The sequence below is a fragment of the Mucor mucedo genome, assembly GCF_025094135.1.
Source record: "Mucor mucedo strain NRRL 3635 chromosome Unknown EV154scaffold_144, whole genome shotgun sequence".
Classification (NCBI taxonomy): Eukaryota; Fungi; Mucoromycota; class Mucoromycetes; order Mucorales; family Mucoraceae; genus Mucor; species Mucor mucedo.
In genome coordinates, this window is record NW_026252428.1 from 63,698 (window position 1) to 84,688 (window position 20,991).

Sequence of the window (20,991 nt, forward strand, 5' to 3'; positions counted from 1 at the left end):
GTAGTGATTTAAAATAATTTGTTTAAGGTTTTATTTAGTATAATGAAAAAGGGAAAATGGGATAAAAATGTTATTTACAGAAATTTCTAAGTTATATAATTTTTTTTCCAAATTTAAAAAGAGAAAAATAAAAGATGGAGAGGGGTTTTGAGGGGATTTTGTCAAGTTGTTTACTTGTCTTCACGACGGTTGAAGCTACCACGACGGTTAAAGTTATCGCGACTCTTGAAACCACCTTCACGGTCGTTATCACGGCTCTTGAAGCCACCATCACGAGATCCGAAATCATCACGACGCTTGAAGCTACCGAAGCTATCATCACGGCTGCTAAAGCTATCACGACGTTCACGGTTAAATCCACGATCTTCACGATCACCACCACGGCTGAATCCACCACGGTCACCACGGTCACCACGGTTGAATCCACCACGGTCACCACCACGGCTGAATCCACCACGATCACCACCACGGCTGAAACCACCACGGTTTCCACCACGATCATTTCCACCACCGGCACCACTTAAACCAAGTTGAGCCAAGAAACGAGGACTCAAATGAGGGATTTCTGTAATACCGAGACCTTCCAAAAACTTGTTGGCTTCGGTTAAAGCCATTGTACGACGTTGACCCAACATGGGCATTCTACCAGAGTAATAACCCAAGTAGGCGGTATAAATTTCTCTCACCATATCTTCTTCCATAGAGTGAATAGACTTGGTAACGAGTTCATTGGTTTCGGTGATTTCTTGTTGAGTAAGAGCAACGGATTCGACCTTTTCGATGGGGAGATCAGCAACTTCCTTGTGCAAGAAAGCTTCTTCGAAAGGAGCCAAGACAATAATACCTTCACCTTCACGACCAGCGCGACCGGTACGACCAAGACGATGGATATATTGTTCACGAGTAGAGGGAACACCGACTTGAACAACGAGTTTGACACCAGGGTAATCAACACCACGAGCAGAGACATCGGATGTGAACAAAATGCTGGATTCCTTGGAGTTTCTAAACTTATCGGCAATACGAGAACGTTGATCTTGACCCTTCTTGGAATGAATCTCATAGACCATACGATCAGGCATTAATCTCTTGAAGGCATTGGCATAGACCATGGTAGCCTTGGTAGTGGGCAAGAAAACAATGACCTTACCGTTGGTGGCACCTTCATGGGTCTCCAATGTGTTACGGATAAGAGCCATTTGATCACCATAGGGAGCAACCAAAGCGGATTGCTTGACGTTAATGTTGGTGTTCACATCATCCTTACCGACGGTATCAATCAAGTCATAGTTGGGAGAAAGAGCAAATTTACCCAAATTGTTACGGATCTCGGGAGAAATAGTAGCGGAGTAAAGCATAGTTTGACGTTTCTCAGGGATTTGACTCAAAATACGTTGAAGTTCAGCCTTGAAACCCATATCCAATAATTGATCGGCTTCATCCAAAACAAGCACCTTCAAGTTCTCGCACATCTTCTTGAAACGAGGTACGGAAGAGAGCATATCTTGAAGACGACCGGGGGTAGCAACAACAATATCACAACGACGACGTTCCAAGTTCATGATTTGACGTCTCTTGGAATCACCACCGACCATACAGTGGACCTTGAAAGGATAATAGTTGACCAACTTTTGAGCTTCATCAGCAATTTGGTTAGCAAGTTCACGGGTAGGGGAGATAACCATGATGGAGGTGCCTTCAAAGTGCTTCATATCGTTGGCAGATTGACCGGCAACAGCAGTCTCGATAGCGGCAGTCAAGAACGCAAGTGTCTTACCAGTACCTGTCTTGGCTTTGACAAACATATCGGTTTCGTTGGGTAATTTCATCAAGACAGCTTCTTGAACTGCAGACATCTCCTCATACTTGAATACTTGCTTGATAGCTCTTTGGGTGATAGGGTTGATAGCTTCAATGGCATCAAATCTCATCTTTTCGACAACAGCAACGGGTTCAATGGCAGGAACAACATCGTCGTTGATTTCTTCCTTGACAAGCTCAGCGACTGAAGTAGGAGCTGTAGACTGTGTGTGGAGGAAAGCATAAGGAGAGATCTTGAGATCGTTCAAAATACGAGGACGGATCTCTTGATTACGGATAAGAGAACGAACTAAATTGAGATCTGAATAAGTAAAAATGATATTTTGTAACTCTTTCCTATTTAACTTACCAGGACTAATTCTGCTAATACTTCTTGATAAAGTAGCAAAGGTACGAGGACCAGCAGACAACTTGAGAGCAGAGGGTATTAAGACTTTACTGAACATTGTTAATTTAAGTAAAGTAAACAAGGGTTGATCTAGAAAAAAAAAATGCGTAGAATTATGTCCCCCTTTTAAGCCATCCTCTATTTTTTTTTTTTTTTTTTTTTTTTTTTTTCAACCAATAGCTTGTCACAGAGGGAAGGGACCCCTCTCACATTATAAAAAATAAATAAAAAAATAGAGAGTTTATCTTTAATCTAGATAAAGAGGATTATTTAATTTGTCATTTGCTTCAAGTATTTTGTTTAATACACAATTACATTTTAGTAAACGCTTACTACCTCATTGTGGATTTTAAGCTATTTTCAAAGCATCACAATGAGAATAACGTCAAATGTCGGACATTGATAAAAAGAGGGGTGAAAGAAGATTTTTAAGTTACCGCTCCTCCCCCCACCCGCACCTGCGCGCTTAAAAATAAGGTATTTTCTAATCTGAGCTCAAAATCAAGCAGTGAAAATTGAAGTATTTTGAGACATCCGCTTAAATTATCTAAAGTTCCATAGAAAATGCATCATTTTCCATAAGTCTCATATGCTTATTGGTTCGTAATATGTATTGCAAATTATGTTCCTGAAACCTAGAATCATCATAACAAAAAAACATTTTTGACAGTTTGCCTCTTTCATTATTTTGTCAATTCGTGACTATTTTGTATTCTGTCTTATAACCAAAAAGATAAAAAATTTAACATATGTGTAAGTTTTAAACAATTTTGCATAAAAAATGCCCTTTATATAGGAGTCTTTTAATACCCTTTTGCTTAAAATAGCAACATATATACAGAGTTTAACATTAGGATTTGTTCAAAACAAGCAGATCCGTGACAGTTTACTTCATTGCACGAAACAAGCCTACGGCAGCACGAGGCTTTTTCAAAGCACAACTGTATTATACCACAGTGAAGGTCATAATTGATATCGAAACCGAAGTATGGTTTATGAAAACCTCGTTACAATAGAAATAAGAAGTAACAGCTTTAACGAGAAGTATAGGTTTCCTGCTATCTATGAGAAATGATCAATGACAGTTTCGTCAAACTCCTCTCCCACTCCAGCGACTTCTGCTTCCAACTCCAGCTTTGCCCAAATTTCATTCAGATGAGCAAGTAGTTAGTTCAAATACCTTAATCAATTTAAACTTTCTATCTTTAGTAATGGGAGTCATTTCTTAGCTGGTTGCGAATTAAAAGCAGAGTAAGGTGTACCAGCCTATCAGATTGTACTGCTCTACGCAGAATAAATATTCATTCGCCACACGGTTTCACCCTTGCTAGCCTTCAGAGGTATGCGGAGCAATCCATAATATATGATTAGCGTTTTAATCCTTGTGATTTGATAAATATTTTTATTAGATACTATACCTATTTTATCCGCAACAATACGAAACTTTGTGAATGTGTGCGGATAAATCTTCGAGGAAGTCATTGACAGAAAATAAACTTTTTCTTTTTTTGCGCAAGCTTTGATTGGCTTTTTACTTTATAGCCTTTCTATATTGACAACTGAGACCAATGATTATTGGTCAAGCAGATATTACGAATTTATTGTCGTTGTTTAATTTAATTTAGACATTCATTCATAAAAAAAAAGCTACAGATGCTTACAATACAATTCGAAGATACATTTAAAATAGTGACACATAAGATAAGCTTTTTATAATTAAGAACGCTCTCAAATGATTTATTTTATAAATAGTCTCAAATGTCATTTAATTGCCCTTGTAATTTCTATTTACTTACCTGAATTGCACTTCTTCCACTAACATAATTTATTCCACACCATAATTATAAATCTCCTCAAATTGGCCTTTAACATCTCTTTTTAATGGGCCTTGGTGATCAAACGTTCACTTGTACCATTCACCATGTATTCTTCTCTTTCCAGATCACCCGCATATCCTACTCTTGTTGGCGCATATGAGTATATAATCAACTAAATGCCAGACACAACCAAGTACGAGAGGCAAAATAAATCACAGTATCTTCTACTATTATGATGTTTTATTTCACTAATTGCTGTTCTATTCCTCTAGATATCAGCATTCATTTGATGTGTCGATTTTCAAATAATTTTTTCGGTGGGCATGACCTAGGGATTAAATCAATCAGTGTATTGATTGAATGCATTAATTGAGATGCGAGAGACCACACACTTTTGTAATAAAACTTGTGCATCATTCCTGAATCAACCTATCTCAATTTCCACTACTGAATAGTATCCACAAAATCTTCGCACAGAAAAACGTTTGTAATGCTAATAAGTACAAGAAAAGGCTCTTTGAGACCTCTGCTCCACAACGAAAGGCTGACTACTGCATAGGGTTGATCCAGGGTGATTTCCAAATCATTGTCGAACATTATCTTCTATATTTTACAGGCGCCTTGATTCAAGTGCAAGTTTAGGTCAAAATAAGCATCGCTTTCAGTAACAATGACCAAATAAAATAATATGTGTCAACTAGCGAATAAGTGTAGACCCAGTTGTAGCTTTACAACGCGTGGAGGTCATTACGAATGGCAACTTTTTCGAAAGCTTTGGGATTGGTAAACAGGAGACTAGCAATTAACTAATCTGAAGTCGTTGACACTGATTCTATAACTGTGGACATATTGGTTTAATGATTTTAAGGGAAAAGTATTTAAAAACGATTAGACCAAAAAGATTAAGATTTTTTTTTTTTCACTTTCATTTATATTAAAAAAACCGTGGCGAGAGACACATAAAAAATTACTCGGAAGCAACTTCCTATGAGACCAACACGTAAACTAAACCATCGAGCAGCAGGCATCTATAGCCCAAGCTGTTCCTGGCTTTTTTTGTGGAGAAAAAAAAAAAAGATTGCAAAATGAGCCCTTTTTATACCCCCTTTAAGAAATCACACGACCCTTTCGTGACGGGGATTTTTTTGATTCATGCATAATCATTTCATGTGAAGGCAGAAAGAAAAGTCACTGTGGCTGTAAGAAAAAAGAAAGAAAGAAAGGGTCTATGCATGTATTTATGTGATAAGCTTTTATTATAATTTTAGAAATTTTGTATCCTTTTTATCCCTGATTATACCCACACAAATAGCCTGCATAGTAGCAGTAAAACATGTATATTTAATAACAAACATGTTTTCTTTGTACACGAAATAACCTTTACATATACAAGAAAGCTGTACTGCTGCCATTGAGACAGAAAAAAAAGGCCGTACTATGCCTTTCTTCATGTTTGGTATATTTTTTCGAAACATTACCAACCATACCATGCAATGACTACAATACCTCCAACTGTGCAAGGCGAATAAAAAATATTTTTGGAGTAACTAGACCTTATTACTGCCATCCTCAAGAAGAGACGCCTCAGAAAAACACTTATGATAGGGATTGACGAGAGTAGCTCAAGATAATACTTCTGAAGTCTTGCTCAATTGCATACGAAAGCCAGCTATTTTGGAATGACAATTTTAAATGTCAGTTATTTTGAAGAGTATTTCCTTTTCTTATGTCGAGACATGAATGTAAAATAGTCATGCAAATGAAAGTATTTATATGCCATCAAAGCATCTTTATGTGACAAAATTTTGTTACTGGCTGGATAATTCATTTGGGACGAGCGGTTTTGTGAGTTACTATTGGGTTGCAGCCACGAATGAAATGAGGGAAATCTCCGCGCTTGGGGATGTCATGGTGGATGTAGAACCGCATGATGGATGGCGATTAATCATACGCACGCTCATCTACAAGGTGTATCATAAATAAAGGTGTATAAATTATGCGAAATAAAATAGCTACAGGGAAGACACGCCTTAGGTAAAATGAACTCGCTTTTCTCGAGTAGAATAGTATTTTTATCAAACAGGGTGATTGGTTTTTGATCAATGACTATCTACATTATAGCGCTTATAGCCCTTTAAGGATTCAGTCCTATGAGCTCTATAATCATGTCGCTCTTAGTAATTATGTTAGAACAATAAGATTTTGTAAACGTGAGTTTTATTTCATAATTTTTAAAAACAAGTCAGGAGGGGGATAAGCTACTTTACGGAATTGAAAAATAAAAGAAAATAAAAGTAGAGCAAATGTTAAAGTAGTTAGTTGAGAATTATCCGATAGTTAATCTTGTTTTTCTTGTGGGGGTGAGAGTTCCTCTGTTTCCTTAACCGTCAAATCAAGCGTGAGAGGCTCCATGTTATTAGCAATGTTTTGGAAATCGATAGCTGGGAAAGCTGTTTCGAACACAACATTCTTTTCACGACGAAGGAATCTTTTGGGCTTGACAATACCGGAAAAAGTATCAAAGGTCTCATCCAAGTGTAAAGGGGTAATGGAAGCAGCCGTACCAACGATAGTTCCTGCTTCAACAAGAAGGCGGAATTGTTGTAAGACTCTTTCAGCAATCTCAGCTCGATTGCCTTTTGCGGTACATAAAGAATCCCAATGCTGCAATACATAAAGGCCGACGCAGAACTCCATTTTGTTTGTGGGCGTGCCATCTTCAATAGCAGTAGCACCGGCTGGGATCTGGTTCTTTTCCATCATGACGGGGGCGATACGAGTAGGGTAGACCTTGATGAAGTACTTTGGATATCCACTAATTGGTGAGAGATACGTGGTGATGGAGAAACTACCAGTAACTTCGTGGTAGCTTTGTGGAGTCATGTTTCTTTCAAGGTAATACACAAAGTGGGGATGGCTTGTATATATGGTGAAACTAATCCCATCTTGAACTAGACGAGCAGAAGCATGAATTTGATTACCATCAACTTTCGTTGTAGATCTATTACACACTCTGGCAAGTGGCGCGTTAAGAATCATTGCTTTTGTTTTGTACTGGAGAGAAAAAAAGAAACCCGTGGAAAAATATCTGAAAGAGCTATTTATTGAAAAAAAAACAGTCAATTTGCGCAGCATATCTGCTGAATGAGTAGATCTACAGTGGTCTGATAAAAATAAAGAATCCAGTAGACAATATCTAATGATATTTATGTGGTTCTTGTCTAGTCAGTATGATCTTTATAAGGAAAAAAAAAAAGATGGTTGTTACAATAATTAATACGGGCTTTCGTTTCTACTAAAAGGGCGATTCAAGCTTTAGTAAAGCAGGATGGTATATAAAATAAAATCTCGGTATTGTAAACGTATACCTTTTGTAAGCATAGCACATCAGTGACAACATAATTTGAGCATGGATCCCTTTTTGAATTACATTTATCCCAAGAGTGGGATGTAAAGATATAAATCATGCGCATAAATGCCAAAGTGTAAACATCAACAATAAGCCTCCGCATAATCAGGCCAAGCGGCTCGCAATTGAAAATAAGCATGTAAATACTTGTTGATCAAGCTGGTTTGATAGTTCATCAATTTGGTTCATGCACCACCCTTTTTTCCAAAACGCCCACGATAGATGATCCAGTCAATGGTTTAAATATCGGACTGTCTTTCCCAGCCAAGATTTTTTTTTTCTGTTTTTTTTTTTTACATATATCATGTTTAACCGTTTTTTCAAAAGGTTTACACACTTTTATAATTCTTGCTTAATGGAAACCGAGATCGTGACACAATTGTCTGACAATGAGGCCCCTGAGTCCTATGGCGTAACAGAGGCAGAACATGGTGGAATCACCGATCAAGAAATTCACATGGTAAAGAGCATTCTTGCACAACAGTTGGAGAAAATTGAAACAGCCGAAACAGCAGTAGCAGCAGCAGCAGCAACAACAGCCGAAACAACAACAAAAGAAGAATCAGCGGCAGTAACAACAGAAGCTCCTTCTCTTCCCAACACTAAAAAAGTAGGACGTAATGATCCTTATGCAGGTTATTTAGCCCCTAATGGTCGAAATAAGCGACAGAGAAAAAAGAAAATATTGGAACAGGAACCTGTTGTGATAGGTAATATAGAACCTGTAGTATCGCGAGTGTACAATGGTGTTGTGGTGTCGTATACACAATATACGATACCCCCTGGCATGGCAAAGTAAAGTATACATTCATTTCTCTCTCCTACGTTTGATCATTAACATGATCTTCTACAGATATTACAGCCAAAGATATGCTTATTTCTCGAAATTTGATCAGGGCATTTTAATGGACAAAGGTAAAAGAAGATACATTTTAAAAGGGGAGGGGGAAGGGACAAGAAATTATTAATGCTTAATGTAGAGGGTTGGTTTTCTGTGACACCGGAAAAGATTGCAAGACACATTGCACAAAGATGTCAAGCGGGTGTTGTGATTGATGCATTCTGCGGATGCGGGGGTAATTCGATCCAATTCGCGCTTACGTGTGAACGCGTGATTGCAATTGATTTAGATCCTGTCAAATTGCATTGTGCCCGAGAAAATGCTAAAATCTATGGTGTTGCGGATCGTATTGAATTCATCCTGGGTGATTTCTTTGATTTGGCACCGCGTTTAAAAGCAGATGTGGTATTTTTGTCCCCACCGTGGGGTGGGCCCTCGTATTTGACAGAAGAAACGTTTGATTTGAAATCAATGATACCCGGAGATGGGTAAAGTAGGAAATACATGTTTTAGACGGTATAGAATGTTGACCATGGATGCTATTTTTTATATAGATTAAGAATCCATCAGATCGCTTCCCAAATTACACCCAATGTCGCGTTCTTTGTACCTCGTAACACAGATCCTCAACAGTTGGCTCGACTTGCTGGTCCAGACAGCACCTGTGAAATCGAACAAAATTCATTACAAGGCAAAATTAAAGCATTGACAGTTTATTATGGCGATTTAATCAATTGGCAACGATTAGAAAAAATCGAGGACGATATTGCTGAAGAAGAACTTGTAGCTAAAATCGTACAATGGTAACCCATCCCCCCCCCCCTTTTTTTTTGGTTATTATTTGGTCTCCAATTTTCTTGTACATATAAAGATAAATAAATTGAAATGTAAGGGGTTTTTTATAGTATATATGTATATATACACACACATCTCTCCTTTGTCGATCCCCTGATCTTTTATTGTCTTTTTCTCTCTCTCTCTTTCTTTTTTTCTCTTTCTTTTATGGCTACTGAGAATTACAGTAAAGGCCTTTCCATCCCGGGTCTGTCTTTAGTGACCCTCAACAACACCCTCTATCTCTACGGCGATAGAAAACCCCGTGGGTTTACCAATGTATGGCTTATATCCTCTAAAGATGTATCCAATATCATAGCACCCACACCACTGATCCGTACTAACACCAGTCATCCTGTACCTAACCTGCGATACTCGCCTGGCGTTACCCTCCACGACGAATCCATCCTTGTTTTTTCTAGCAACGACCTAAACACCACGTCTATCTACTCATTGAATTTAACAGACACTTCTTGGTCCACGATCGTGCCCACCACAGGTACACTTCCTCTAGCCAAAAAAGAATATGCTATTGCATCACTGCAGCAAGATGTTTATTTGTTTGGAGGGATTGATGGGCAGATGAATACTGAGATGCATGATTTTTGGCGATATCGAGCCGAATTCAACACATGGGATTTACTCCCTTCACCAAGTCATATCACACGTTGTGGCCATACCTCCAGCATGTTGAGGTGAGTTTTTATTTTTTCGTCTGTTTTTTTTTCTCTCTGAGCCTTTTTATCTAAAAAAGAAAAAGAGAACAGTGATGGACGATTGGTCATATTGGGTGGATATCATTGTCCTACTACCAATCATGAGGGACCTTTGGATCTGATACCAATGGATCGCTTGTTAATGTATGACACACGTACATCAATTTGGGTGGACCCACCTCAAATAAAAGGCGTGATACCTGCTTCTCGAAGATCGCATAGTGCCATTGTCATGAGTAACGTTATACTAAAACCCATCTTCTTTCAAAAAAAAAAAAAAAAAAAAAAAAGCTGACGCATTGATCACGCAAATCTTTAGACACGCATGGAGACATATTTATATGTGGAGGACAGAACGAAGCCGTATCTCCGTTTCAAATCTATTTAGGCAGTTCAATGGATCATGCAAAAGAGATGGTGGGGATATTGGACACACAAACATGGACGTGGCGCACACCGAAATACGACCATATCCCTTTCCCTCAATCCTTTGCTGCAGTATCCATCATTAACAACACAAAACTAGTGTACGGATTCGGTAAGAGTTGAAGAAAAAATGAAGCGACTATTGTAAAATTAACCATCCCCCCCCCTCAAAGGCATTCATTATCATACGGTGTGTGATCATTTTCGCGTATTTGATATATCGACCGAAAGTTGGGAGGATCCTGCACCGATCAAGCAGCTAGCGGATATCAGGGTCCATGAAGCCAGGATGGATATTCTATGGGTGATCATTGCATGTATCTGTTTAGCCATTGCTGGATCTTGTGGCGTTCTCATTTGGACGTTAGGAACGAAACGTATCCAGACCAAATTCCATACATCCATCCATCTTATCAAAAGAGAGATTTGGAAACCAAGGTAACTTATATTTACCCTTATTTCATTTCTTTTTTTTGTAATTTGATGAATTGAAAAAAGAATAGGGGAGCCAGGATGGGCAGAGACATCAAGACTAGTTTTAAAACTCTTGTTTTTATTTCTATTCATTTACTTGATTTGGACATTGACAAGTCAAGTGATTCATAGTCCCATCATTGATCAATTGTCGTTTGAAGAAACCTCAGATAAAACAGTAGATGTACCTGACATGAAATTTTGCTTTGATGACTGGGATCAAACGGACAAACCCTATATTCGGTGCAACACGGATTTCGGTATACCCTGTTCTGACTGGATTTTACCTCTGCCTACTGATGATGATGATCGCATTTGTATGCTTTTCAGAGCACCCACGACCTTTCGTTTAGGCGAGACTTCAGAGCGTTTATTAAGTAACGGCTCGTTCCTCTTCTTTGATTACTATGGGCCGTCTCCTAATGACGGTTTACAACTCCAAGTAGACGTTTATAACACGTTTCATAACCCCAATGTAGCCATCTACAATCTCAGCTCTCCCGGAGACACCTTTGAATGGAACGACAAGTACGAACAAGACCTGTACGTGAAAGGACGCTCAATTCAGAACTCACATCGGGTAAATCTCGGTGTGGTGAGCACCATCTCGTTCCAGTTGATCAAACGCGTCTCCTTACAACCTGGACTTTGGAATTATGCAGGTGTGGCATCGTATGTCAAGACCAAATACGAAATCGAGACAGTCTCTAGCTCTGAATCTTTCCCAACCATGTATGATCCATCTTCGGGGGCACCACAACCGCTCGGATCCATCCACTTGATCCCGCTTAGTTGTCAGACAAGAGTACTACGTGAGCAAAAGGCGTTTTCGTTGATGAATGCGATGGGTATCTTTGGTGGGCTGTTTGGTTTGTTGTTTAGCTTACAATCGTGCTTGTTTGGGTATCGACCGAGATCGCCGTGGGGGTATATGCATCGATGGTCGTTTGGGCAGTTGCGGTCGTCCTTGATGCGGGGATTGCAAACGCATTTTTTCCCAACGCAGGAGCCTTTACCTGTGTATGTGGCACCCACGGCCGTGGAGCCTACGTATAGCGCTCAGAAGGGACTGGTAATCAATACAAGTCCAAGTTATTTACTTCCTGCTTCTCCTGTGGTGTTTTCTCATGAAGAAAGGGAAGATGTTCGCTTAGGACAGATTGAGGATCGAATTCATATGTTGGAACGGTTATTTGGGGCGTATTATATTGATGATGAAATCTTTCGGTCGTTGGATAATGCACTTAAGAACGACGCTCCATCACCTACCGTTGGGAAAAGTGGAAGAAAAAGGAAATAGAGTAATAAAGTGTCTTTTATAATAATAATAATAAAATATATATATATTTAAAGCTTCTTTCGTAATAGACTACCATCATACCCATGAGCTCGAATATCTTTACGCGTCTCGGATGGATCACCCAACGTTTGTTCCAGATAAAATGCCTGTGTAAGGGATAAATATTAAGTGGGTTATGCGTTAGACTTTTTTTTTTTTTTTTTTTGTATATGCTTTACCAGGTATCCTTTCTTTGTCAGCCAGCCTTGTTCATTAGCACCAAACCTCTGTCCCATTTGCTCTATAAATGATGGCGGTGGATGTTGGCCATTGGTTGAATACACAAATAAATCCAGTTCCTCTGGACTCAAACAATCATCCCCATCCGCGTCAAACTTATGAAATATTTCCAATAAAACAACCAGTAATTCCGGTGACAGGTTCTCGTTAATCAACACAGGAACATTACCCTTTTCTGTTTTCGAGCCTTGCATAATGGCTAATATCTCTCGTTCTAGATCTAATATGTTTTTCAAATTAATTAGTTCCATGGGAGCGGTTCAAATTCTTTTTGTTGTTGTTGTTGTTGTTACCGTCGAATGGTGGATATGAAGTTGAACAAAGACGTCCCATGTCCATCACATCAAGAGCATCTTCAAATCGATTGACGATATATAACAGGTAACTTAGAATGTAATACGATCCAGCGTAAGAAGGAAATGCATCTAATGAACAAGTACGAGTAAGTTCTTTGGTTTACGATTATGCAAAATAATAATAATAATATAGTATTACCTAATATCCAAAGCATTTTAGAGGCGACTTGTATCAGGACGGAATAATTGATATCATCTTGAAAGGTGATCAAGAACTTTTCTGCGTCTTCGTATTCTTTGATGGCTTGGGCCATCAAGACATCCCGGTCGGTGGCGTGAAGGGCGGTTGCCTTGGTGATATAATAATGGAACCAATCCTCGGGTTCTTTCCCAAACTTGTTGGATAAATCGGTAGGTAATTCTAAGCCGGTGGATGTGACAAAGATACGGTAAAGACGGAATATATCTCCAAATTCATGGATGGCTTTCCTGTCCATTGTATATGGGTGTGAGTCGAAGGAGGGGGGGTCAACTTTGAAAAGAAGTGCATCTTTTACCTTTTCCAGAAATCTTGGTTGTGAAGAATGTCATGATATGCTTTGGAACAGGTTGCTAGTGATAATAAATCCGCCTTGTTTAAATAAAATGCAATCTGACTCACAATACTCTGTGGTAAATTATCCATCACTGCCATCTTTTTAAAAAAGAAAAAAAAAAATATGTCTGCGGAAAAAAAGAAGATATCGAGGGGCGGTTATTTTATTTTTATTGATAACAGAAAAATTTAAGGCGCCGTTATGAAAATGGGAAAGAAAGAGAGTGTGTGAGTTAGAGAGAGAGATGAGAAAGAGAGAGAGAGCGAACGCTATAAAGTGGCTTAGTGAAGCAAAGGAGTTCTCTCACCCAATCTGTTAGCCCAGGTACTGAATCTTCGGTTGAAACGATCTAACCAGTTGGGAATCAATGTACGTGCAACGGCACTGACGAGAATACCAACCACAATCAGAGAGACGATGTGGGGAGTATCAACAAGGAAGACAGCTGCACCCAAAAGAATCCTATTATATGCCCTGTCTTAGTAAACAATTAAAAAAATAAAAAAAAGTCATTTGATTTACCATGCAGTTGTCAAAGCATAAACCCAATCCTTTCTGTGAGAATAATCCACCAAGTGAAGCGAGATAAATCCAATGACGACAATGATAAATGTGTGAACCTGCAAAGAAAATAGATAGATTAGTCTTTTTGTATGCAAAAGCCGACGAGGGATCAGGTGATGAAATAGACGCTTACGATTTGGTTATGTTTTGTTTCATTGCTGAATTGAAAGATTTGCCAGAGAACAATAAAGAATGAATAGGCAGTATAGATGGAGAAAGGTGCATTGACAAAGGCATGATCTGTACCATTACGAGGAGGATAATCACGGAGTCGATGATAGACAAATACAAGTGTTGCCAATTGCCACAAAAGTCCGACAAACGCAAATAAATCAAGGTGGAAAAACTATAATCGTTTTAATACCGTCTGTTCTCTCCCCCTTTTTCTTGTGCACTTACCCATAAAATAGCCACAGAACTATTCAACACGGATACCAACAGATACCAGAAACCAATAGCCTCGTATACGTCTATTTTAAGGGTTTAGGGAGGATGAAACGCGAGAGAGGGGTTTAGATAGGAAACTTACCTTTGGGTGCGCTGGGCAAATATTGGTAAATGGTAAATCCAATCAATAGCAATTGTAACAAACTGGTCAAGATAATAACAAAGTCTCTTGGTCCAAATTCATAAGAGTGTCCCAAGAACCTATCAAAATCATCATTTTTAGGAACCCGCCTTCAACCTTTCTCACCCATTAATAATTTTACCAGCCGGAAAAGCTAAATCCTTGAGAACCAACTAATAAAAGTGTGGCAAATGTATTTGCAAGTTTTAATTTCACACTGAGATTTGTCATAGTGTTATTTTTTTTTTAAAAAAAAAGAGTGAAAGAAAAACAAAAGGAGAAGAAAATAAAAATAAAAATGTATAAATAGGATCAGAAAAAAGTGTGTGATGTCATTTAAACTATTCTCGGACCTTTTTTTGTTTCTTTGTTCCTTTTTCCTTTTCATATAATGTCGACTTCTTTTAGATTGCCCTACGGTTACAGAGCTGCGCCAGAGTGGCCTTCCCTGTATTGGCCTTTTGGTCCCGGTTTCGATCCGTTAAACCTCATTGCAGACATTCCCCACTCATTATACTATCTTTCAGGTAAACAACATAAAAGGGAGTAAAATAAAAAAGAAGCTTTGTGACCTAACCAACCCAACCAACCCCGCAAACAAAAACAAAAAAAAAGACATTTGGCGGTTCACGATTATCTGGTCCGTGCTATTTTCATTACTGATCTATCTACCCGCAGGTACGGCTTTTATAAGATATATCAAAAAAGAAAATAAAAACTAAAAGAAACTGATGAAAACTACAAGGTATATGGGCGTTTGTGATGCTGGCCAAGTCCCGAACTTTAAAGTGGTACATTTTGATCACGATACCTTTTATATTTGTACTGGGTGGATCGGTGGCCTCCTTTGTGATTGGTAGCATTATGGGTGTGGCGCTCGCATTTGTATATAATGCGGGGTTCTTTGTCATGTCTACTTGGATACCGTTTCTATGGGCTTTGATCCATATACTAATCGTGCTTGTAGGCTCTTATTCCACCATCACTGCTATTCTTTAAAACTTTTTTTTTAATACAAGTCTTTTTTATTGTAAAAAAGTGAGAGGTTTAATATATAGAGAGGTGGGGGTGATGCTTGAGAGAAAAGGGAAAAACTTTTTTTTTTTTTGGTAGTCTAGTATGTGCATTTTTTTTTAAATATTCTACAAGGTTTTTTGATTTGATAATTCAGTCGTAGTAGTAGTAGTGGTTGTATTGAGTGGCTTCTTTGCAAGTTTTGATTTTAAAATGGAATAATCGGCATATAATCTCTTTGCTTCTTCTTCACGATTCGCTTTGTTATGCAATCGAATCAAGGTCTGATACATGGATAATAAAGGAGTGATGCCATACTCTGTCTTCATATAATCCATCAATGTTTCAGCGACCTTGGGTCGATTCTTTTTAAGAGCTTCGTGACGGAACAAGTGATTGAATGTCACGATATTAGGCTTGACACCCGCTGTCTCCATATCCACAAAAATCTTTCGAGCTGAATCTACATCCTCATTATAACAATACCATTCGATAAGCGTATTGTATGTTTTTAAAGTAGGTTGTACATGGAATTGTGGCATCATGTTTGTATAGATATGACTGAGACCAGCTACATTCTTCTTTTTACCATGTGCACTAATAAGTGCATTAAATGTTTCGACAGAAGGTTTCAACACACTGTGAGTCGTTGTCTGCTGAGGTATATAACGTCCTAAAGGTGAAGCAGCTCTGGTATAGCTAATTGAGGTGGTAGGTTGGTGCAAAAAATTCGAAAGGATGGATGAGGTGGATTTTTCCACTTTGGGTGTGAATCGTTCTTTAAAGATCTTATCGGCTTCCGTGATGTTTCCAAGGCGACCATTGGCTTCGATCAACGTATTGTATGTGAATTCGTTGGGTTGAATATGGGCGGATTGGATCAAATTAAAGATTCGAAAGACATCTTCGTATCGTCTACATTGCAAAGCGGAGCGCATATAAAGATTATAAGTGTACAAATTAGGTTGCTTAATGTCGTTCCATAATTCATTGGATGACTTCCAATCCAGGGCACGGCCATAAAATTCCAATAACAAGTTGTAGTCACGAATATCGGGTTGAATACCTTGTTGCTTCATGGTATGAATGATTTGAAGCAAACTCTTTTTATAAAATTTAATTTCGTCGGTATTGTAGGTGCCCAAGTTCTTGATTTGAAAGCTTTGAAGGGTCATTGTAAAGAATTCAGCGGGAAGTTTGCCAAGTTGACCTCTTTCGTCTAATTCAGAATAAGCTTTCCAGACTGCAGCTGGATTACGTTGACGGATGCTCGTTAACAACCTTTCAGAGAGTTCTGGGTTCACTCTGGGACGTAACTTTAGAGGTTCCATCACACCACCATGCACAAAGCGACGATTACCCACATTACTTGAGGATTGAATGATCCCTCTAACTGTCAAAAAACTTTTCATTTCTTTTAGCGAATAATAAAAAAAAATAAAAAAGGGAAGGGGGTGTGGGCCAAAGAAATTAATCGGGGGAGGGGGGGTTGTTCCTGTTCACACTCCGCATTTTAGAGGTAGTTTTTTTTTTTCATTTATCTTTTTTTTTTTATTGTTTGTATGAGTAAGAAATGAAAAAAGAAAAATCTAAATATATTTGGAGCACTTCTTCTTTAACTGGGCAGCTGTTAATTGGTATACATTAAGATCCTTGTCCCAGAACATGGCCTTGTAATCTTCACCGTGCTTCTTGAGTAACTTTTGAATCCAATCCAATTCGAATTCAGAGTGATACTTTTCATGCTGAATACCGTTAGCAGCTTGTTCCTCCAAAGCTCTAACCACATCTGTCTTTGCTTCAACAGGTGCAACCTCAGCATCCAAAATATCATTGTGAGATCTCTCCTCACCATAGATCACTCGAACAATATTACCCTCATCATCACGTTGGATCATACCTTCTCCAGGTCCCAATGTCTTTTTGATCTCTTCAATATCAGCTTCTGTTAATTCTTTAAGTTCTTTGGGCTCGTTGTCTCCCTCTGTTGATTCAATCTTTTCGTCAGGTCGGTTCTTTTCTTTACCACCCGTTTGTCCATTTAAAGAAGTCAACAAACCAAGCTTCTCGTAACTATTTTTACACTCAGGTCAATCATTGCTATTTTCTTCTCTATTTTCGTTAATACTTACTTTTGTCTTAAAGTCAACTTTTTATTCCAGTTGGCCTTGATAATGGAATTACCCTACAAGTAAGAAAAAAAAATATTTAGATCTTAGATCCCCAAAATAAAAATAAAATAAAAATTTGACAGCTTACATGAATAGTAATTCTCTTTCTATGTCTATCGGCAACACGTCTCGTATTCTTGTTGGTATTTTTAGTGGCTTTTCTTTGACGAACGGTTCCCATGTTGTATATGAATTTTTTTGTGTAGTCTAATTAGAAAAACAATTATATTTCCAAAAAAATAAAAAAAAAAAAGCTTTCTAGATTGGAAAAAAAAAAAGTCTCGATATTTGTGACTTTTTTTTTTAAATAATGTGGGTGAGCGCTTGACATGCGCCGTTTGAATGTCAAAATGACACTTTGAAGTATTTCATTTATCATTCAAGAAAAAACATATTTCCAATATAGCTTGGCACAATGAGTGATCCTGACGCGTTAGATTATTTGCAGCGGTGCGCTAAAAGTAGCCACCACATTTAATAAGTGGTCATTTTCTGTGAAATGTGTCCGCAGCGGTTGCACGAAAAACTCACACTGAAATAATTGATACCAGATTAAATGTCGGAAAATCATTAGTAGTAGGTACCGGACCAAAAGTGGTTTTGAGGGTGTTGGTGATGTTGGTGTAGGTGGAGGTACGTGTGGTGTCACGGTTGCGTTTAGCGAAATTTGCACCGTGGATCAAACCTTTGCGCATGACCAAGAGTGTGTAAAAGTGTACACCGTTGGCTTCCTCCCAGTCTTTTTTTAATTGAAGTTTAGTTTTAAATAAATGTCATTTTGTTTGATTTAATTACCAGAGATCGAAACATCCGTCGGACTAAGTACTCGCTACATAATCTAAATCCTTGAAAATTGCTATAAAATTTTCTATATGTAAAATAATATTACCAGTAAAAGTAGTGAGTGGGGTTTTCAATGCAGCCCTTACCAGGTTCAAAGTGTGCCAGTAACATAGGTATCTTCACCGGATTGTTTAAGAATACTATCTGCAATTAAAATAAACGACGAAGCACGTTCAGCCGGACCATCATTTGGAGGTCTATTATTTTAAAACCAATCATTTGCAACATCAGTCATTTTCTTTCATGTTGTTCAGTTCAAATGTTACTACCTTCTCCAGGATCCGGTGAAACTGAATCCATCCGCATTAAACTTGGGCTCTCCCAAACAGTTATAAGCGGTACTTGTCGATTGCACATTGATAGAATGCGTCACATAATCCTTCAAGAGACCCACAGTGGTAGCTTCTCCCTTGAGCGTGGTATTATAATAATTCGCCATGACATAGGAGACCAAAGCTTAATCTCGAGTCCAAGAGTAATAATAGTCTGGGCCAGAAGTAGACAGTGAGGCAGCGATAAAACCCTTGGGGGCTCCCGGTGGGTCGAAAGTGAGCGAAGAAATTTTGTAAGAAGAAGTTAAATATCAACGACAAATGGGATTGTAATATCGATATTTTTCTTTGTGACATTATTGAAGTAAACCTCAAGTCAATTATAGAAGATATTGCAACAGTCATAGCGGCTTCTTAGGCAAACAAAAGAATATTTGAAAATTACGAAATGGATTATCTATTTGTTTTAGGAAATCCATTTGATATGTCTTGCAACTTAGTTGTTTACACAGTATATACTATGATAATAAAAAAAGCCATCAACGATTGTGTGCACGTCAAAGAAAAAGATACGCCGTCATTTGTACCAAGAGAATCATTTATGCACTTATTGGAGCCAGTTACACGTATCAGACCATATATGTATGAGAGGTTTGTAAATGGAACATTGTGCCAAGTATCAGGGGAAACATATGCGCTGCGACTTAGTTTTAATCATTGGAATGTGTTTCTCCCTTTCTTCCATAAAGATAACAATGACAATATCAGAAATACTATCGAGAATGATGGTTCCTACTCTGTATTTATTCAAAAAGGGAAGGCGATCTCAACAAAAGGATGCATGGTGGAAGTCCCCCAAAACTACGGATATGGCCGAAGTTCCCATGTCCACACCCTTTTTGACTTGTTTAAATTACATCATTCAAGCAATCCCGTACCGAAAAAGTATACTCTGCTAGATTCAGATTTGGAAGGAACGAATCATCCGTTGAAGATAATCTTCGAAAGGCCTTTGGAAAGCGTAAAAATGATTGTAGAATGTAAACGCATCAACTATAGCTATTCTCTCGAATTCAGTGTTCGATTAATGGGCCATGATGTTGACTACAGTAATATTGATTTTAGACCATATGAATACTTCAATCAGCCATTAACACTCGCTTATATTTAAACTATTAACATCATATCACTCCAATAATAAAATAAACGGGCCTCTTAAGGGCAGCTGAGGTGTCTTAGTTGACTATGTGAGGCTGTTATAAATTGCCGCCTTATGTTCTGCGCAAAACCATTACAATATATGTATTTACGCTGATCCTGTCTGAGTTTACTCCTGCCCACTTTTAAGGACATGTTTCGAATTTCTGCTAATCTTTCTTCTCAGAGTTAAGATCCAACGAGCACAAGGGTAAATGGGTAACGAACAAATTGAACGACGAAAAGAAAAACGAAGTGATATCTGATGGTATTTTATCGATCGGTAGAAATGCGTATCCTGGAGTACTTAGTGAACTACCCAAGGGATGAGATACTACTCTTCCTGCATTTGTAGAGGCGCGTCTTCTTGAAGTGAAGGGCATCGAAATGGAGGCGGAGAAGACAGAGGATGAGACATCTGTTATTACAGAGAAAACCTTGGAAATGTTAAAAGCCACATCATTTCTCGCTTCCGCTTGAGTTTTCACATATCATGAATAACCCCCAAATGAACCTCCTTAGATGACTCAGTCTATCTTTAATTATAAATGTATCTGGAAGCAGGAAAATACGCTGGTGATGCTGTATTGAACCAAATCGACATTTTTAAGAACGAGATGAGGATTTATAGCAAGAGGAAAAAAAGTATTGTATTAGACATGATATAGCCGAAGTATTGAGGAAATAGATATGCTAATTTAAGTAGATACAAGTACTTTTTGGTGTATGTGCCAATGTTAATTTGCGAAAGTGTGTAATATACGTATATAAAATATGATGTGAAAGATGTCTTTTTTTATTTGTTTACATATGCTTAGAGTGCATCTGCTTTTAGGTGGTACCTAAAAAAAATTTAAGCAGAGACAAATATTTAGATGGGTAAAACACATTTTCCTTATAATTAATATCCCATCTGAAAGGTTAGGATTGTTTTTTATGTTGATTAAAATGAGAATCTACATATATCAATTTAAAAAACATAACAGATTCTGGATTCAACATTTTTTTTTTAGGTGGGGGCGGGGAAAAAATGTCACAACCTGTACAAAAAGGTTTTTGAGCCAATAATAACCTGCCGCTAATATCATTAGCCGTGGTCGGATTTTGAAATAACCCACTGTTTGTGCTCACGGATTTAAAAAACCGCGCACAGACTATATAATCG

General features: G+C 38.1%; 12 protein-coding genes across 12 annotated transcripts; 4 read left to right on the forward strand and 8 right to left on the reverse strand.

Annotated features, from left to right (window-relative positions):
• Positions 1-3: 3 nt before the first annotated feature.
• EV154DRAFT_472367 (P-loop containing nucleoside triphosphate hydrolase protein) lies at positions 4-2,344 on the reverse strand. The gene is made up of 2 exons (XM_051597905.1): positions 2,171-2,344; positions 4-2,110 (listed from the first exon to the last, which is right to left on the reverse strand). Exons 1-2 carry the CDS (start codon positions 2,265-2,267, stop codon positions 171-173), a joined length of 2,037 nt encoding a protein of 678 aa, XP_051452508.1. The 5' UTR covers positions 2,268-2,344; the 3' UTR covers positions 4-170.
• Positions 2,345-6,226: 3,882 nt separating this feature from the next.
• EV154DRAFT_525720 (uncharacterized protein) lies at positions 6,227-7,079 on the reverse strand. The gene has a single exon (XM_051603321.1). The coding sequence runs from the start codon at positions 7,063-7,065 to the stop codon at positions 6,364-6,366; it is 702 nt and encodes a 233-aa protein (XP_051452509.1). The 5' UTR covers positions 7,066-7,079; the 3' UTR covers positions 6,227-6,363.
• A 634-nt stretch (positions 7,080-7,713) lies between these two features.
• Positions 7,714-9,227, forward strand: EV154DRAFT_525723 (RNA cap guanine-N2 methyltransferase-domain-containing protein). The gene is made up of 4 exons (XM_051603322.1): positions 7,714-8,230; positions 8,289-8,350; positions 8,416-8,764; positions 8,831-9,227. The coding sequence occupies exons 1-4, from the start codon at positions 7,740-7,742 to the stop codon at positions 9,081-9,083; spliced, it is 1,155 nt and encodes a 384-aa protein (XP_051452510.1). The 5' UTR covers positions 7,714-7,739; the 3' UTR covers positions 9,084-9,227.
• A 435-nt stretch (positions 9,228-9,662) lies between these two features.
• Positions 9,663-12,026, forward strand: EV154DRAFT_451365 (uncharacterized protein; the record flags this gene model as incomplete). The annotated part of the gene is made up of 5 exons (XM_051597245.1): positions 9,663-9,805; positions 9,878-10,062; positions 10,146-10,364; positions 10,426-10,690; positions 10,751-12,026. The coding sequence occupies exons 1-5, from the start codon at positions 9,693-9,695 to the stop codon at positions 12,024-12,026; spliced, it is 2,058 nt and encodes a 685-aa protein (XP_051452511.1). The 5' UTR covers positions 9,663-9,692.
• Positions 12,027-12,073: 47 nt separating this feature from the next.
• Positions 12,074-12,499, reverse strand: EV154DRAFT_429573 (uncharacterized protein; the record flags this gene model as incomplete). Its single annotated transcript, XM_051596473.1, has 2 exons — positions 12,074-12,172; positions 12,245-12,499. 2 exons carry the CDS (start codon positions 12,497-12,499, stop codon positions 12,074-12,076), a joined length of 354 nt encoding a protein of 117 aa, XP_051452512.1.
• Positions 12,500-12,542: 43 nt separating this feature from the next.
• EV154DRAFT_429625 (uncharacterized protein) lies at positions 12,543-13,098 on the reverse strand (the record flags this gene model as incomplete). The annotated part of the gene is made up of 2 exons (XM_051596474.1): positions 12,543-12,730; positions 12,801-13,098. 2 exons carry the CDS (start codon positions 13,096-13,098, stop codon positions 12,543-12,545), a joined length of 486 nt encoding a protein of 161 aa, XP_051452513.1.
• A 288-nt stretch (positions 13,099-13,386) lies between these two features.
• On the reverse strand, positions 13,387-14,778 carry EV154DRAFT_63947 (uncharacterized protein). Its single transcript, XM_051607704.1, has 6 exons — positions 14,472-14,778; positions 14,291-14,409; positions 14,161-14,231; positions 13,895-14,107; positions 13,720-13,817; positions 13,387-13,659 (listed from the first exon to the last, which is right to left on the reverse strand). Exons 1-6 carry the CDS (start codon positions 14,558-14,560, stop codon positions 13,479-13,481), a joined length of 771 nt encoding a protein of 256 aa, XP_051452514.1. The 5' UTR covers positions 14,561-14,778; the 3' UTR covers positions 13,387-13,478.
• On the forward strand, positions 14,721-15,328 carry EV154DRAFT_540283 (uncharacterized protein; the record flags this gene model as incomplete). Its single annotated transcript, XM_051604405.1, has 2 exons — positions 14,721-14,856; positions 15,075-15,328. The coding sequence occupies 2 exons, from the start codon at positions 14,721-14,723 to the stop codon at positions 15,326-15,328; spliced, it is 390 nt and encodes a 129-aa protein (XP_051452515.1).
• Positions 15,329-15,348: 20 nt separating this feature from the next.
• Positions 15,349-16,798, reverse strand: EV154DRAFT_525732 (uncharacterized protein). The gene has a single exon (XM_051603323.1). It carries the CDS (start codon positions 16,753-16,755, stop codon positions 15,472-15,474), a length of 1,284 nt encoding a protein of 427 aa, XP_051452516.1. The 5' UTR covers positions 16,756-16,798; the 3' UTR covers positions 15,349-15,471.
• Positions 16,799-16,877: 79 nt separating this feature from the next.
• EV154DRAFT_472378 (ribosome biogenesis protein Nop16) lies at positions 16,878-17,754 on the reverse strand. The gene is made up of 3 exons (XM_051597906.1): positions 17,603-17,754; positions 17,476-17,528; positions 16,878-17,416 (listed from the first exon to the last, which is right to left on the reverse strand). The coding sequence occupies exons 1-3, from the start codon at positions 17,693-17,695 to the stop codon at positions 16,933-16,935; spliced, it is 630 nt and encodes a 209-aa protein (XP_051452517.1). The 5' UTR covers positions 17,696-17,754; the 3' UTR covers positions 16,878-16,932.
• A 287-nt stretch (positions 17,755-18,041) lies between these two features.
• EV154DRAFT_569159 (Six-hairpin glycosidase-like protein) lies at positions 18,042-18,796 on the reverse strand (the record flags this gene model as incomplete). Its single annotated transcript, XM_051606117.1, has 3 exons — positions 18,042-18,253; positions 18,481-18,554; positions 18,627-18,796. 3 exons carry the CDS (start codon positions 18,794-18,796, stop codon positions 18,042-18,044), a joined length of 456 nt encoding a protein of 151 aa, XP_051452518.1.
• A 281-nt stretch (positions 18,797-19,077) lies between these two features.
• EV154DRAFT_486426 (uncharacterized protein) lies at positions 19,078-19,800 on the forward strand (the record flags this gene model as incomplete). Its single annotated transcript, XM_051598848.1, has 1 exon — positions 19,078-19,800. One exon carries the CDS (start codon positions 19,078-19,080, stop codon positions 19,798-19,800), a length of 723 nt encoding a protein of 240 aa, XP_051452519.1.
• Between the last annotated feature and the right edge of the window lie 1,191 nt (positions 19,801-20,991).